Below are 16,725 nucleotides of genomic sequence, written 5' to 3' on the forward strand. Positions count from 1 at the left end.
CGGCGTGCGGACTACAGGGATAAGCAGTAATAAGTCGCTTGCTTGTGTGCATTGATTTGGGGACGCCAATACATCGGCACAGCTTAACGCTCGCTCACATTGCGATCGGTGTCGAAAAGCCACGAACGAGCGCTCGAAGACGGAGAAAGTGTGCCCTACACGCTCGACAACCAGCAAGCGCGCTCCGGCATCGGCGGCTGAAGCATACCTGCGCTATGTATACCGAGTGATGGCAGTGAGACATACGAGTGTGACGGCAGGCGGCACGACTCGCGTGCACGCTGCGGCGAGCTGCCCAGTGCCCGCCACCGTCTCGCCAGGGCAGTCCAGGACTCGCGTATCGACTTCATTAGGCGGCGGCGGCGCCACACATGCTGCGCGCCGACTCTTCACCACAAGTCCTCGAGCCTGACTTCAAAGCCACACCAGTACCAAACTCGCCCACACGCTCGTGCTCGACTCGCGATGCCTCAGCAGCCATTTGGCCCCCGTCTGTGCGTCTTCCATGGACGCGTCCTCTAGCATCTACTGTATTCTGTATTCTCCACCTGCTATAGCCCCACAGTGATCACCTCGCCTCCGCCGCTGCCTCTTAAACCACCGCCCCTGCTCAGCGGAAATTGTTGGGGCGCGTGATGAAGGCCCGCTGCTGCTGGCTGCCTGGGTGCAGCGCCTGCACCTGCTTGCCATCGCCCAGCCGGCACACGCTGCCGCCCTGCAGGAATGACAAACAGCGTACACAGCGCCAAACCGGTGGACAAGAGTGTGTTAAGCGGCGCAACACCGACAACAGGAATAGGCAAAGGCGCAGGCTAAAGCACGCAGCGATGCTTCGCCAAGTGTACGTCTCCGTTTGGCAATTGCGTAGGCCGAGTCGCAACAACACGAGCTGCATCATGTCATTACCCCCCTGCCACACACACACACATGCTACACGCCACGCGCACCTGGTTGTAGTAGTTGATGATGCCGCCGCACACGTTGTACACGGTGATGCGCAGCGCGTCGCTCAGTAGCAGCGCCGCCACGCCGCCCAGCTCGCCGGTGGAGCAGTAGCAGGCCACCACGGGCGGCGCGGCGGTGGGCAGCGCGGTGGCTGCGGCAGGCAAGGACGCAAGGAGTTCAGGCGTGAAGGCGGGGGCGGCAGCAAATATGCCGTCAGTTCCAGCGCACAGTCAAGCAAGGTGAGTGACCCAGTAGTACGGTACACGAAATGTTGACTTCTCCGGAGCGAAGTATGAGCGTCGGAGAAGGCAGGTTCTCACGACGATTAAGTGGTATGGCACGGAGTGCCGTACGAGGCGCTATTGCGCCTCTAAGTAGCGCAGCTGCTGCTGGTAGCAGCATCTGCCGTTTGTCTCTTTCTATCTTACAGTACTGTTCTGCCGTGTTTTTGCTTTTATGGCTGAAGTGCCTACTTGTGGGGCTTGCTGTTTGCTTTGTTGCTTGTAACGTTGAGGAGTGAGAAGCCGCTGAAATACGCACGCGGCACGACCAAACAGTGCGGCAAGGCGTAACCGTATTGTTGTTCCCGACAAACAATATATATAGCTCCGCACCTGTGGCGGTGGCCAGCGCCTCGCGCACCACGGCCGCCGCCGCCGGCGCGCCGCCCGTGAGCACGTAGCCCCAGGTGGCGGCGGGCGCCGGCGTGAGCGTCACGTGTGTGGCTCCGGGCATGACGGACACGAGGCGCTCCTCGTCAGGCCGCACGTCCAGCAGCACCAGCGGCTGCCGCCCCGCCAGCTTGTCCATAATGGTGGAGGTGGGCAGCTGGGGGGGGGGGGGCGGGGGGTTGCGAGGTCAGAGCAGTGGCAGGTGCGATGAAAAGAAGAAATGGAAGGGAAAGGCACGTCTGGTTAAGCAACACAGCGACCGTGTAAAGGTGTTGCGGGAGTGAGAGCAGGCTCGAAGCTCCCAGCCCCCGCAAACCCGGCGAGGTCCTGGCATGCCCCTGGCACGCGCCTGGCAAACCCCTGCGAGGTCACCCTGCATCCTGCTCACGCGCACACGCTCCCTCCCACGTGCTCTCTGGCACACACACACGCACCTGCGCCGCGGCGATGTGTGTGCGCAGCCCCCGCACGAAGTCCGCCAGCTGCGCCGGCTCCACCTCGTGTGCGGGGTCGGCGTCCGAGCGCATGTGCAGCATGCGCTGAACCATGTCGTCCAGCTCGGCGTCGGCGTCTATGTGCGCCAGCAGGCTGGACATGGCCTCAACAAACTCCTCAGCCGACACCTGCGGGGCCGTGGCGCGAAAGTTGGGCTCGTGGCGGTGAGGGAGAAAGACACTGCCACTGCCGTACATTGCTGCCCCCTGCTACCCCCTGCCGCCGGCCTGTCTCCCGCCCGCCTGTCTCCCGCCTGTCGCCTGCCCGCCCGCCACCCCCTGCCGCCGCACCTGCTCCGAGCCGTCCTTGTCCAGGAACTCCAGTGTGGCGGCGATGGTCTCCTCGTTGGTGTCCGGGTCCATGCGCTGGGCCAGGACCTGTGGCGGGAGGGGGCGGGCGGGAGGGGGGCAGAGGGGGGGGGCGAGCCAGACGTCAGGGAGGGGGTGCAGGGCAGGTGTGCTGGCATCGGCCCTTGCCTCGACTTCATGGGCAGCCTGGCTCCCGCAGGCCTGCCTCGTCCTCCCGCAACTCAAGTGCGCTGCCCGGCGCCCGCCTGTCCCCACCGCCCCGCCGCGCCCGCCGCCCTCTCCGCTGTGCCCTTCCTCCCCCCCCCGCGGGGCTTGCTCTGGGTCTTGATTTCTTTGGAGTAAACTACCCGCTCCTCGCATCAGTCCCGCACCTTGAGCTCGTTGAGGTTGAGCTGGTTGGAGTGGTCCAGGTCCAGGCTGCGGAACAGGTAGCGGAACTTGTCGGGGCGGGAGCGGCAGTAGCGCCAGTCGCGCTGCGCCACCACCACCCGGGCCGCCTCGTCAAACTCCTCCTCGCTCAGCATGGAGGTCTGGGGCGGGTGCGGGCGGGCGGGTTGTGTTGGGCGGGTGCGGATGGGTTGTGTGGGGCGGGTGCGGGCGGGCGGGTTGTGCGGGGCGGGTGCAGGTGGGTTGTGTGGAGCGGGTGCGGGCGGGTTGTGTGGGGCGGATGCGGGCAGGCCGGACGTGTACCGGTATTCAAGCATGAGCACGTAAGCCTCAGTTCCCGGCCACATAGGATGCGGCCGGGATGACGGCGCCGGCCGGAATGGCCTTCCGTCTCACCGCCCCCAACAACGCAGCCTGCGGCCCCTCTCCCTCTCCCTCTCCCTCTCCCTCCCCCTCTCCCTCCCCATTTCCCTCCCCCTCGCCCAGCCCCGCGCGCCTCCTCACCATCTGTGTGATGGCCTGCTCGAACTCGTCCTTGTCGATGGTGCTGTCCACGGGGTTGATGCCCATGGTCGCCAGCACGGGGTCGATGATGCTGTGCGCGTCCGTGACGCCCGCGGCGCCGTCCGCGAAGATGAGCTGCACCGTGTGCACCAGGTGGTCGGCCAGGATGTAGCTGAGGGACACACAGGGACCACAGGGCGCAGGGCGCAGGGCGCAGGGAGGGAGGGAGAGGAGAGGAGGGAGGGAGGGAGAGGAGGGGAGGGGAGGGAAGGAGGGCGGGAGGGGAGGGAGGGAGGGAGGGAGGGAGGGAGGGAGGGGAGGGAGTTGGGAAGGAGGTGAGAGAGGTTTGAGGGGGTGAGACAGGGCGTGGTGTTCAGAGAAGGCTCGAGATGGAGGTGGCGCGGTGGGACGGGGCGCAGGTAGGGAGGGGCCGAGGCAGTGTATAGCTTATGGAAACCCCGAGGATACGGCAGTCCCCGGCTGTCCAATGCTCCTCCCGCTTGCCCTCTTGCCTCGCTCACCCAGCGTTCCCGGCGTCGATTTGGCTGAAGACGTAGGCGATCTTCTCGGCCCGATTCATAGACTGTTGAGATGGGCCATGTGAGCGATAACGAGGCGGGTGTTAGGAAGGGGCCGGGCAGCAAGGCCCGAGCCACCACCGTGCAATATCCGACTCGGCGCCACACAACCCATACCACCACAGCGACTCACCACCATGCAACACACAGTTGGAGTCTGCACAATGCCACCCATGACGCACGCCATTCTGCGCTCACCTTACATCCATCCCTAACCCACCAGTGACCACCCTCCGATTCCACCGCACGCCCGAAACCACGCCCGACCCACCCCACCCCACCCCACCTCTTCGCTAGATTAGCTTGGTTTGGTTTAGTTTGGGCTGGTATCTACACCCCACCCCACCCGACCCCACCCCACCCCACCCCACCCCACCCCACCCCAGCCCAGCCCACCCCGCCCCACCCCAGCCCCCACCCCAGCCCCTACGCCACCCCAGCCCGCACCCCACCGCCTACCTCCAGGCTGATGTGCTGCGCCAGCCCGAACGCGTCCAGTCCATCCAGGCCGCCGCCCTCCGGCACCGACCCGGGCGGCGGCGCGGTGGCGGCGCGCACCAGCCACTCGCTCAGCCAGCGCAGCGGCGAGAAGGGCCGCCAGCCGCGCGGCATGTGCGCACCGCCGTCCCACGGCACACCCGTCGCGAGCTGCGGTGGCGGCAGCAGCGGCAGCAGCAGTACCGACATCGCACTTTTCAGGCTGTTGTGGTTACACATTTGGTAAACAAGCAAGCATGCCAGCAGGCGCAATGACGCGGCATACACACACACACACACACTCTGACACTCACGTCCAGCTTGTTCTTCTCCACTTCCTTCAGCAGCGCCAACAGCCCCTCGCGCAGTGTGGGCACCACCTCGCCCGCCAGCCAGGCCCGACACGCTGGTGGGGCAGCAGCAGCGGGACGGAAGCGGCGGGGGGAGGGGGGCAGCATCAGTAAAAACATCACAACAAGAAACAGTGACCCCGTCAACTTAGGACAACCAAGGCCCCGAGGCTCAAAGCCACGCGCAGCTCACCATCCCAACCAGCGCCACGGCCAAGTTGCACGCCCCCAGCCCACGCCCCCCACGGTCCCGCCACGACCTCCTCTACACCCCCACACACCACCCACAGTGCGGGTGCGTGTAGTCGCCCTCGTACAGCGCCTCAAAGCCCTTCTCCTGCAGCCGCGACAGCAGGCCCTGCGCATGGGGCGGCAGGCGCCGGAGTGGCGCACCGCCCGGTTAGTTCTTACCGTGCACCACATACACCATGCAGAAGTGCACCTTGAAATAACAGCGGTGGCCAGCAGCGAGTGGCCGACGCCCTGCGCTCTTCCTCGCCCACCCTCTGCCTGTCATCCCGTGCAGCCGCCCCATGCCATTGGGCTGCCCCCCTCTCGCCTCCCTCGTCCTGCCCCTCCCTTCGTCTCCCCCCCCAAAAAAGGTCGTCAAAGCATAGGCAACGCTCTCCTCCTCACTCTTTTGCATTGGGTTCGGTTCAGTATGGGCTGATACTACAACCCCCCCCCGAGCCCAGCCCCCGCCTCACCTGAAACTCGGCATCGTCCATGTCCTGGCCCAGGAACTCAAACACACCCAGGAACTCGTCTGCTGACACGCGGCCGTCCTCGTTGGTGTCAAACATACGCAACGTGCCGTGGGCGCGCTCCAGAGACTCCTGCGGTGTGGCGCAGAGGCGGGGAGTAAGGGGCGTGTGTGCGTGTGCGTATGCGAATGCGCGTGTGTTGTGAGGATGCCTGTGAGGGCCACTGGAGCTCGCGAGCCGGCAGGCACAGCCCATCGCGCCCCGCCCTGCTTCGCCCAGCCCCGCGCTCACCGCCGGCGCCACCTGCCCCACGAGCGTTTTGAGTTCGTGCATCTCGATGTACCTGCAGCAGCAACAGCAGGAACGTCAGGGCCGTCCTAGCACCGCCTTGCCCTGCCCTAACCTATCCCGACCTGCCGATATCAGCCCCGTTTCCGTGTCCTGCTGAGGCCGTCGTACGGCCCTCCCTCCCTCCCTCCCTCCCGCCCCTCCCAGTCCCTCCCCTCCCAGTCCCGCCCCTACCCCGAGTTGTCTTTGTCCAGGGCCTGGAACACGCGCTTGAGCAGCGCCTCACGACTTAATGCCGCGCCCACGCCCGCCGACGCCGCCTGCGCCCGCATGTCCTCCAGCAGCAGCTCGAACTCGCGGTCGCTCATGTCCGTGCCCACGAAGTCAAACACCTGAAACAGCCGGTTGACGTGTGTTAGGAAAGCACCAAGGGAAAGGGTCAGAGGGGCAGGTTGCGGAAGCATGGCCCCGGTTACCAGTGGCGCCACGGCATGCGCACTGCCCCAATTCACTGGCTCCATGTTGTGCGGCAGGCATTGCGGCCGTGCTGTGCCATACTAGCCGCGTCCTTTGAGGCGGGCACCGTGGCTTAGCCGCCTCCTCTGCCCCAATCCCACCACAGCCGTCACCAGCACACCAGCGCCCCGTGTCGTGTCGCACCTGCATGAACTCCTCCTCCGACACCTGGCGGTCCCCATCCAGGTCCAGCCACGTGAGCGTGTCATTGGCCTCCAGCAGCTTGCCCTGCAGCACGTGCATGACACACGTTGTTGACGCACGTGTCGTGCCCCAGGTCGTCACAAGCCAGGGTAGCCGCAGCAGTCCCCATGGTGCCCTGGGCCCCGGGGCCATCCCCTGGGGCTATGCGATTATGCCCAGGCACCTCCGTGGGGAGGCAGGCAAGCTGCGACACACAGTAATGCGGCGCGTGTGTCTAGCCCTACGTGTCGTGGAAGAGCAGTACCTGAGCTGTCGGGTCGGTGGCCAGAGCCTTAAGCTCCTTCAGCTCAATTTGCCTGCACGCAACCGCAAACGGACCGCGCTCAGTGCCCCCACCCCAACTCCACGTCCTGCCCGCGGAAGTAGCAGGATTCCCCTGCACAGGGAGCTCCACCCTCAGTTGCTGCCCCCAGTCCACGTTGATGCATGCTGGAGTGGCCTCCCACTCCGACTCCAGGCCGGAGACGCGTGTCGGCATGCGCGCCATCGCCTAGCTCAGACTCAGCTCGCCGCACTCACCCATTGCCGTTAACATCTATGAGTCGGAATATATCCCGCAACGCTTCCTGGCGGTCCATTTCTGCAGTTTTGGCACTGCTTCCACGGTCTGCGCCTTAGAACGCGACTGAGAGTATGCCACGCATTATTCTAGACATGATTCTACATGCATTTTAATCTAAATGCGGTGGTTAAGTACTCGTGAAACTGCGTCTTACAGAGCGTCGCGTGTTGCGACTTTGCACTTGCAGCTTTCTGAATTGCTAGCGGGTCAACGTTAACGGCGTGGTTGATATGCTTCTACTGCACGAACGATGTTCGGAAACTGAAAAATACAAAACAGAGCTGAGGTTCCAAACTGCGATGAGCCAGGTTTCCGCATGCAGGGGCTGAAAACTCGCTTGATAGATCCATGCGATCATTGTTGTGTTACTCTGCGCTCGTTGAGGCACCAAATGCGGCGATAGGCGCGCTTGAGCTTGTGCTCCGGGCCCGCTCTCGTTTTCCTGGCACTGAGCAGCGAGGTGTTTGAAGAATGGGCTTGTTCGACTATCTGTTCTCTAAGGCAGACGCCAAATGCGATATCTGCGTCAAGTCGTTCGCGCAGGTGGGCTGTCCGGGGGTTTCACACGACGGGGCTGAGCCCGGCTACAAGTGGTCCACGTGAAGGTCCTGCGACCCCTTCCCGCACGCAATCAGGCTACCTACAGCCTATGCAATCCTGCCATCCACTGTATTCGATCATCGCCCGCCGCAGATGTGGGCGTCGTACCGGGGGCAGAAAGGGCACGATCCGGCGCTGGGCGATGAGGCGTACCGCCCTCGCACGGAGCCACTGCCCACCACGGTGCCCGGCCACCCCCCCCGCTTGGTGGCCATCGGCGATATACACGGCGACTACCACAAGGCCGTACGGGCGCTGCGGCTGGCGGGGCTAATGGACGAGCACGGGCGCTGGGCGGGCGGCAGCACCGTGGCCGTGCAGGTGAGGCAGGCCGCGTGCGGGTCACGTGCCTTAGGTGACCCTCCACGATCACAGTATGCACACGCTGTGGGTCAGGGACAGACGACGGCGTATCGGGCACAGGCCTAGCTTGGGTAGTCGCATTCTTCCAGATTACTTCACCTGCAACAGTTGCTGGCACGTACCGGTACGCGCTTCAGGTGGGTGACATCCTGGACCGCGGCGACCACGAGATTCGCATCCTCATCCTGTTGGAGCGACTGGCGGCCGAGGCGGCGGCGGCCGGCGGGCGGCTGTACCTGCTCAACGGCAACCACGAGACCATGAACGTCATGGGCGACCACCGATACGCCACGCCAGGTGAGGCAGGGCCGACAGGCAGGACTGCGCGTGTCTCCACGGCACGCATCCGCGTAGGTGGACGCCAAACATGGGTTTCGAGAGGCCGGCTTACACTAAACGAACATAGGTGTCTCCATGCATAGTCATGATTCGCACCTGGAGCCCTGGTGTGCAACAGCAAGGGTGCCCCCCAACAACCCCTGCTGCTGCAGGCGCCAACCTGGAGTTCCTGGGCTTCAGCACGTGGCGCGACTTCTGTGCGCTCATGAAGCGCCGCAGCGGCTGCAACGGCGCCGGAGCGCCAGACCCCTTGCAGGTACCGCTTTACGCTCATTCCATGGCGTGCAGCGCATTCCAAACCAGCGCCATTGAGATGCTGCGACAGGCTTTCCTTCGCCTGCCAACTCTTGTGTGCCTTGGCCCTGACTTGTCCGGTCACAGGAGCGGCGCGACGCGGCGGCCCGCGCCTCCAGCTCGCCGCACACCGCGTCCATGGCCCGCCTGGCGCCTTACAACTGGCTGCGCAGCCGCGCGCTCATGCCGGGCAGCGAGCTGGCGCGGCGCTTCTTCGCGGCGCGGCCCACGGTGCTGCAGCTGGGCGGCAACGTGTTCGTGCACGGCGGCGTGCTGCCGGCGCACGTGGAGTACGGGTTGGAGAAGATCAACAGGTGCGGGCGGGGAGCGGGGGGGGGACAGCTCATTACTAGCTGAATCCATGCAGCCCACAGATCGCGAGGGAGGTGTGGCCTTAGCCTTTGCCTTGGACGCTCTGCGCCCTGCCGGGATGGGAGGGCGGGGAGGGGGTGGGGACGAGGCGGGAGCGGGAGGGGAACGGGCCGGTGGTAAACGGGGAGGCAGGCAGTGTCGCGTGCATGGGTGTGCAGGGTGCGTGCTTGGGGTCGTAAGATGCGGAGCAGGACCCTGGGCAGGCGCCTGAGCTGAGCAGCACTCGCCACAATGCTGACCTGTGGGGTGTGTTGACGTGTTCCCCTGCGCCCACCTGCGCCGCAGCGAGACGCAGTCCTGGATGTTGGCGCCGGACGGGCCCACGCAGGCGCCGTCCTTCCTGCGCGGCGGCTCGGCCATCGTGTGGGCGCGAGCCTTCTCCGCGTCAGACGAGCGGCGATGCGACTGCGACACCCTCAAGAGCGTGCTTGAGGTGCGTGCCTGGCGCGCTGCCCTGCACCCTGCTGCACTCCTGACTGCGAAGTCCTCCTAGACTCTTAGCGCCGACACGCCGCACCTTGATGCTGCCCCCAACCTGCCAGCTGCTGAGCTAAACCTATCGCACATGTGTTTGCGCAGTCGGTTGGCGCGCAACGCATGGTGGTGGGGCACACCATCCAGACGCGCGGCATCAACAGCGCCTGCGAGTCGCGCGTAGTGCGGGTGGACGTGGGCATGTCGCACGGCTGCGGCGACGGGCCGGTGGAGGTGCTGGAGGTTCTCAAGGACGGACAGGTGGGCGCGCGCTGTGGTGGTTGTGGGTGCGGGTGTGGTGGGAAGTAGCCGTCCATGAGAGACGGGATGAGTGGTCCACAGGTTTGGAGTGCCAATCCGTCGGTTGCATGAATTGGGGGTTGGGTCCTAGGCAAGCTGCGGATGAATGGTGTACGCACCCATCAAAGGGACCCGGGCCGCCACGGCCGCCAGGGCCGCGCCGGGAGGGCGAAGGTCACAGCATCGCGGTCGAGGCATCGACTCATCGAGTCGCTCACACGAGTGCTGACTGCGCGCACACGTTACGGTACTGCAGGTGTTGCGGTTGCGGGAGCACACGCCACCCGTGGAGGTGGGCCCGGCTGCGCCGCGCCACCCGCCACACCAGACGGCGCAGCAGCACGCAGCAGGAGGCCGCGCGCCTGTTCCCTCGGCGGCGTAATACTTGTGGAGGCCGGGAATGAACGAGTTATGTCGCCGTTTGGAAGGGCCTTGGGGCAGCTGAACGGTAGGCAGGAGATAAGATGTAAACTTGAGGAGGCCCGCACAGCCTTGAAAGAGGAGCATGCAGTAACGCTGAGCTGCCGAACGGATGCCGACGGGGGTACGAATGCTGACGGAGGTAGAGCGCAGGCTGAGCGGGTGGTATCTGGCTGGGCCTGTGCACGCCTGTGCAGGCCTGTGCAGGCCTTAGAGTTCAGGCAGGTCGAGCTTTGCAGGATGATTGCAGTGTGGATTGTGTGCAACACTGCATGTTGGATTCCCCTGTCGGGCTCACTTGCGCTCTGACAATCTTCGAGAAGCCATGCCCAGCACCAACCGACCGCGACCCTATCCCAAAATAGCGGCATGGGCTTCGTGGCACAGCGGTGTCCGCACGACATATCATGGGCCTGTGAATGACGTGCTCAGGCTACCCCAGTGCATTTTGGCTTCGGTCTCGAACTGGAATGGGCATGGGGGAGCGCAGCACGAGGTGGGATCGGCGTTGGGGAGCGCAGCACGAGGACTGTGCACCTGTGACTGTGTCGCTGGCTATTGAGCTTCATTCTTTGCATACATGTTTGCGTGTACCCAAGCCCGATGTTATAGCTCAAAGTTGTGATCCCTGACGCGACCTAAATCTTTGAATTTCCCCCAGAAATGAACCCGCCGCTCTCAACGGGGGCGCTGCTGCATGTTGCAGCGACGTCTTCTGGGCCGGATGCTAAGGTCCCCATTACTGGCGTGTTCCAAGTGCTAGGTAAGGGGCTGGGCGTCTCGCTTCTGTTTCGCGCGCTCGCGTTTCACTGAGGCTCCCGCACCCGCTGCTATATCGCAGATATCAAGCAAATACAGTCAAAGGATAACGCGGCGAATGCCAAACCGCGCCACAAGGCGCGTATGAGCGATGGCCAGTACACGCTCATTTGTATGCTCAGCTCCCAGGTCGGCGACCTCGTCCTGTCGGGCGCCCTGGTGCAAGGCGCTATCGTGCAAATTACGGACTTCATCATCAACCAGGTTAACGACCGGAAGTAAGTCCTTACTCCAGATGCAGGGCAGGGCTGTTCCCGGGCTCCACACCATTTTTTGGATGCATCGGCGCCGGAAAAAGGGGGAGGGGGACGTGGTTGAGGAGGCCGAGCTGTCGGCGGTAACAGGCGAGGATTGGGAGGGCGGTCCCCACATGACGGGTCCACGTTTCACACGCGGCACCCTCTGCCCCACGCGTGGCCGCCGGCACAGCAGCTGGCAGCCGCAAGCCCTTACAATCTTACTCAATCCGCATGCAGGATGTTCATTGCCTTCAACTGCTCGGTGCTTGAGCAGTATGGCACCTACCAGGCGCCCATCATGGTGCCGCCCCACACGGAGCTGGTGGACGCCCAGAAAGCGGCGGAGGAAGGCAACCACGGCAACCAGCAGCAGCCGCCCGGCGGCTTCGGCGGGAACGCTGGCGGCTATGGCGGGCCGCCGCCTCCCGTCAACAACGGGAACGGCATGTATGGCGGCCCGCCGCCTCAGGCCAGCGCCAGTGGGTACGTGCCGCCCGGGGCCGCCGGCGGCATGTACGGCGGGCCCCCGCCGCCCATGAACAACGCCGGCCCTTACGGCGGCCCGCCGCCGCCTCAGGGTGGCGGCATGTACGGCGCCCCGCCGCCGGTGAAGCCGGACCAGCAGCAGGGTGGCGGCGCTGGCGGCATGTACGGAGGCCCGCCGCCGGGCCAGAACAACCCCTACGGCGCCCCGCCGCCCCAGCAGCAGGGCTACAACCCCTACGCGCCCAACGGCGGTGCGCCCGGTGGCGGCGGCCGCCCGCCCGCCAACTACCAGGCGAACGGCGCCATCGCGCGCGACGACGCGCCGCCGCGCTTCATCCCCATCTCCGCGCTGAACCCCTACACGGCGCGCTGGGCCATCCGCGCGCGCGTGACCAGCAAGGGCGAGCTGCGGCGCTGGACCAACGTGCGCGGCGAGGGCAAGGTGTTCTCGTTCGACCTGCTGGATAAGGATGGCGGCGAGATCCGCGCCACGGCGTTCGGTGCGGAGGCGGACAAGTTCTTCGAGGTCGTGGAGGTGCGTGGGCGGGCACCCTTGCAGCGACGCAGCTGTTGAGGGCACACATGGATGTAGCATGCGCAAGGAGCGGCGTGCAGGACAGGGCTGAGCATATTGGTGCTGAGGCGCGTGCGTGTCTGCCCATTGCGTCCACGCAGGCCGGAGCCATCTACCAGATCAGCAAGGCGAGCCTGACCAACAAGCGGCCGGTGAGTTTCCGTGCAGACGCGGCGCCCCGTGCATGCGTCTGAAAGGCATCACATAGCCACCTCGGCGCCCAGCTGCTGCTCCCCATGCTGACGCATTTGTCCTCTGTAACGCTTGCCGCGCGCACAGCAATTCAACCACACCAACCACCAGTACGAGATCAAGCTGGACCGCAACTCCATGGTGGAGCGCGTGGCGGAGGACCCGGAGACATCGCAGATCCCCACCATCAGCTATAACGTGTGTTTGGGAGCAGGGCCCGACCGGGGGTACGAAGCAAAGTCATTGCGGGGAGCAGGTCAACTATGTGGTAGCGGGGGCGGAGCCAGTTGTTGTCAGCTGGCAGCATGGTTGAATGCTTGAGTGCGCTGACTTCTCGTGCTGCCCACGTGTGCGCAGTTCCGGCGCATCACGGATCTGGAGACCGCGGAGGCGGGCACGGTGGTGGACATTATCGGCGTGGTGGAGACCTGCGAGCCGTGGCAGGTGGGCCGGCGGGTGGGCGGAGAGGCGGGCTCGGCCTTGGCCGCGACGGGCAGACGGCCAACGGGTGGCGGACGGGGCACGATTGCTCGAGGAGTCTATGCGCACGCCGGGAGGGGGGGGGAGGAAGTGAAAGCGGCCAGTGCGTGGGCACGTGGCGGCCTTGTCGTTACAATGTTGGTGCTTGCGTCGGCCTGCAGACCATCACGCGGCGCACGGGCGAGGAGACTCAGAAGCGCAGCATGGTGGTGCGCGACGACAGCGGCCGCTCTATTGAGGTGACGCTCTGGGGCGCGCTGGTCAACAACCCCGGCGACCAGATCGAGCAGGTGCGTTTGGTGTGTTTTTGACTGGGGCGAGCGCTGAATTAGGGGCCTACTAAGTTCGCCAGTTAGTTGTTCGGCTGCGGGATTGCGATGTCAGAGCAGCCTGCGGTACGGTGTCGCTTGTTCAGTTGTTTGTATCCGGTATCCCATTGCAAGCGTTGCGCATCCTGCTTACAGCACCACACCAATTTGCATGCCGCGTAGATGGTGCGTGGCGGCGGCCGGCCCGTTCTGGCGGCCAAGGCGCTGCGTGTGGGCGACTACAACGGCAAGACGCTGTCCACCGTGGGCGCCAGCGCCCTCCGCCTGGACCCCATGGACCTGCCCGCGGCGCAGCGCGTGCGCGGCTGGTGAGGCGCCGCAGCGGAGGCGGGGCTTGCAGGGGCAAGGGGTGGGCGCGTGCTTGCGCCGCGAGCCGGTACACGGTGCTGGAGAGGGAGCAGGGAGTAGTTGTGGATGGGTTAGGCGGGTCAGTGGGATGGTTGGCTAAGGCGATCCAGCAAGCCTCTACGGGTCGTCCTGACTCTCCCGGGCTCGTGCGCTGCAGGTACAACGGCGGCGGCAAGGCGCAGGCCGTCAACTCCCTCAGTGCCGCGGGCGGTGGCGGCGGCGGCGGCCGCACCGACCGGCGCACGGTGCTGTCGGCCATCAAGGTGGGGCCGGCACCGTGTGCAGAAACGCGTGCAAGGTGCCCCGGGCGCCTGCCTTCCTTTGCAGCTTGGTTGCCGGCTGTTGTTGCTCTCGTCGGTGCGCAGTGGCTTGGCTGACGTACTCTCTTCTGGCGTTTTTGTCCTTGCTGCGATCAGGATGAGAACCTGGGCCGCTCCGGCAAGGCGGACTGGGTCAACGTGTCGGCGGTGCTGGACATGATCAAGGTTAGAGCGGGGAAGAGCAGGGGAGTGTGTGTGTGTGTGTGTGTATGTTCCGTGGGGCATATTGTAAGTTTAGTAGTCGACAAAGCCCCTGTACACCCTCCCCTTTTCCTCTACTTGCAGACCGACAACCAGGGCGGCGCCTCCGCGGTCGTGTACCCGTCCTGCCCGCACGACTTCAACGGCAGGTCAGTGCACATGGCGTGCTTGGCCGGCAGCCTGACCGGCAGCACGTGTTGCACCTGACTCCATGTCGTCACCTGATGATGGCACGCCCACTTGAGCATGCATGCATGATGCACCCTCCTGGCCGGCCGCGCCCTGATCCCACAGGCCCTGCCAGAAGAAGATGATGGACGTGGGCGGCGGCAACTGGAACTGCGACCGCTGCCAGTTCTCCACGGAGAACCCCGCCTGGCGCTACCTGGTAGGGCCCCGGGCCGAGCGTGGGCTGGGCTGAGCCGGGCCGGGCCGCCTGGCGCCACGTCCGCGCGACTGGCACCTGTGGGCGGAGCTGCAGCGGCTAAGGCGATTGGTGGTGGCTAAATTGAAAGCGACAGTGCATTATAACCCATGTGAGATAGTTCCCGATATCAACATTGAGACATCAGCACTGTCCGTTTGTGTCATTCCTCCCAGGTGTCTCTGTCCGCCTGCGACCACACCGCCAAGCAGTCCCTGACCGCGTTCGGCGACGCGGGCGACGCCATCTTCGGCCGCTCCGCCACCGAGGTCCGGAACATGGAGGTCGACAGGCCGCAGGTGAGAGCTGGCAGGGGGCAATTAAGGGGGGGGCGCGGGTGCTCACGGCTGATCGTCGAGCGCACTGGAAGCGGCATTCATGCAACTGGCCAGGACTAGCCATGGTCGGTGTTCGCCTGCACCATCAGCCCCTGGGCTCTGTGTTTTACTGCTTGACTGACGCGCTGTTCCTGCCCGTGTGCAGGAGTTTGACCGGCTGGCGGAGAGCATCCGCTTCACGCCCTTCTTCTTCCGCCTCAAGGTGGGCCGCGTCAGTCATGGTCTTGCAGAATTCATGAGCCCATACGTTTCCAACGCACAGGAATAGCGCTGTCCCTTTCGCTGCCAACGATCGCAACCGCGCTGAGCCCTGAGCATGTGCTCTGCCCCGCCTCTTGCCGCGTGCCGCTGCCGCGTGCTTTTTGTTTACGCGCCCGCAGGTGGCCGAGGACAACTACAACGACGAGCAGCGCATCAAGGTGTCCATCTACAAAATGGAGCGCACCACCGACTTCGTCAAGGAGTGCGGTGCCATGCTGCAGAGCATCAAGGCGCTGGAGGCCGGACAGAACCCCTTCTCCAACGCGGCGGCGGCGCAGACCGCTGGAGGCCCCGGCGGCGCGGCGGCGCCCGCCGGCGGCGCCGGACCTAGTGGCTACGGCGGCGGCGGAGCCGGGCCATCGCATTACGGCGGTGCGGCGGGCGGAGGCGGTGGCTACGGCGCGCCGCCGCCGCAATCGACGAACCCGTACGCGGCGCCGTCGACGAACCCCTATGGTGCGCCGCCGTCTGCGGGCGGCGGGCGGGGACCCAACACGCCGCCGCCGGCTGGAAACGGCTACGGCGCCCCTCCTCAGGGCGGAGCAGCGGGCGGCTACAACCAGCATCAACAGGGTGGAGGCGGCTACAACCAGCAAGGGGGCGGCTATAACCAGCATCAACAGGGCGGAGGCGGCTACGGCGGGCCGCCGCAGCAGCCGGGCGGTGGTGGCTACAACCAGCAAGGGGGTGGCGGCTACGGCGGCTACCAGGGAGGTGGCGGCGGTGGCGGGTGGAACGGCGGCCCGCCGCAGCAGCAACAAGGCGGCGGCGGCGGGGGCATGTACGGCGGCCCGCCGCCGCAGCAGCAACAGCAGCAGCAACAGGCACACGCGGTGCCGCCCAATGCGTTCTGGTAGCCATGGCGCGACATGGGTAGGCGGGGCGGTCTGGCGGCGCTGTGGTGAGGTGCATGTGGCATGGTAGGGCAGAATGCATTAGAAGGCTGGCTCAACTAAACTGCGAGAATAACTCTATGGAGAATAAGCGTGTGCCGGGTCACTGGCGTTAATTTGGTGGAGACAAGCTGACTGTGCGCGTCTAATGTACATGAGAACGCGCAAGGGTATGCGTGAGGAAGATTGGGAGTAGCGTCAAACGCAGCAGTGGATGTGGTGGCATGGTGTTGGTGCACATAACCGGCATCAGTACTCTTCGTGCGTGTGTGCAGCGGAGGAATTTGAGTGCAAGCGGGGCAAGGTGGCGTGGAGCTGTGGAACAAAGCGCTATTACGGTACTCTGTAAGGCCCACAGTTCCTCCGCGTCACAGTTGAGGCTGGACTCAAATGCATCCCCGGTGACTCTCCCACCAGATTGTGGACTCGCGCGTCAGCAGCAGGCATCTAGACGGAACTTCAGGCTGTCCAGGGCCAAACAAGCACTTGGCCCCAGTCAGCGGGGGGCCGACCAGTGGCTCGCTCAGGCGCTGCTTGGGCCTTGGGGTTGGCCGCGGCCCATTCAGAAGTTCAAGAGCTCAGCCGCGAGCCGGCGCAGCCACAGTGAACCCCTCCGTCTTCTATTGTCGTTCCTCTCCTTCATCTTAAGCGTAATTCATTCTACACGCGA

The 16,725-nt window shown here is 64.9% G+C and overlaps 3 protein-coding genes across 3 annotated transcripts; 2 read left to right on the forward strand and 1 right to left on the reverse strand.

Annotated features, from left to right (window-relative positions):
- Positions 1-47: 47 nt before the first annotated feature.
- CHLRE_17g718750v5 (uncharacterized protein) lies at positions 48-7,253 on the reverse strand. The gene is made up of 17 exons (XM_043072219.1): positions 6,947-7,253; positions 6,672-6,723; positions 6,368-6,451; positions 5,942-6,099; positions 5,711-5,762; positions 5,423-5,551; positions 5,004-5,073; positions 4,680-4,771; positions 4,348-4,536; positions 3,832-3,893; positions 3,311-3,482; positions 2,791-2,949; positions 2,402-2,488; positions 2,051-2,239; positions 1,560-1,773; positions 948-1,096; positions 48-715 (listed from the first exon to the last, which is right to left on the reverse strand). The coding sequence occupies exons 1-17, from the start codon at positions 7,003-7,005 to the stop codon at positions 611-613; spliced, it is 2,022 nt and encodes a 673-aa protein (XP_042914678.1). The 5' UTR covers positions 7,006-7,253; the 3' UTR covers positions 48-610.
- Positions 7,254-7,353: 100 nt separating this feature from the next.
- On the forward strand, positions 7,354-10,665 carry CHLRE_17g718800v5 (uncharacterized protein). The gene is made up of 8 exons (XM_001703720.2): positions 7,354-7,532; positions 7,683-7,910; positions 8,090-8,249; positions 8,444-8,547; positions 8,673-8,899; positions 9,243-9,390; positions 9,537-9,692; positions 9,988-10,665. The coding sequence occupies exons 1-8, from the start codon at positions 7,461-7,463 to the stop codon at positions 10,111-10,113; spliced, it is 1,221 nt and encodes a 406-aa protein (XP_001703772.2). The 5' UTR covers positions 7,354-7,460; the 3' UTR covers positions 10,114-10,665.
- A 74-nt stretch (positions 10,666-10,739) lies between these two features.
- On the forward strand, positions 10,740-16,416 carry CHLRE_17g718850v5 (uncharacterized protein). Its single transcript, XM_043072220.1, has 15 exons — positions 10,740-10,914; positions 10,993-11,188; positions 11,447-12,230; positions 12,371-12,421; positions 12,549-12,659; positions 12,819-12,905; positions 13,103-13,231; positions 13,433-13,578; positions 13,776-13,881; positions 14,035-14,103; positions 14,224-14,288; positions 14,434-14,527; positions 14,740-14,862; positions 15,047-15,103; positions 15,282-16,416. The coding sequence occupies exons 1-15, from the start codon at positions 10,815-10,817 to the stop codon at positions 16,017-16,019; spliced, it is 2,856 nt and encodes a 951-aa protein (XP_042914679.1). The 5' UTR covers positions 10,740-10,814; the 3' UTR covers positions 16,020-16,416.
- Positions 16,417-16,725: the final 309 nt, after the last annotated feature.

This window comes from Chlamydomonas reinhardtii, chromosome 17, assembly GCF_000002595.2.
Source record: "Chlamydomonas reinhardtii strain CC-503 cw92 mt+ chromosome 17, whole genome shotgun sequence".
NCBI lineage: Eukaryota > Viridiplantae > Chlorophyta > Chlorophyceae > Chlamydomonadales > Chlamydomonadaceae > Chlamydomonas > Chlamydomonas reinhardtii.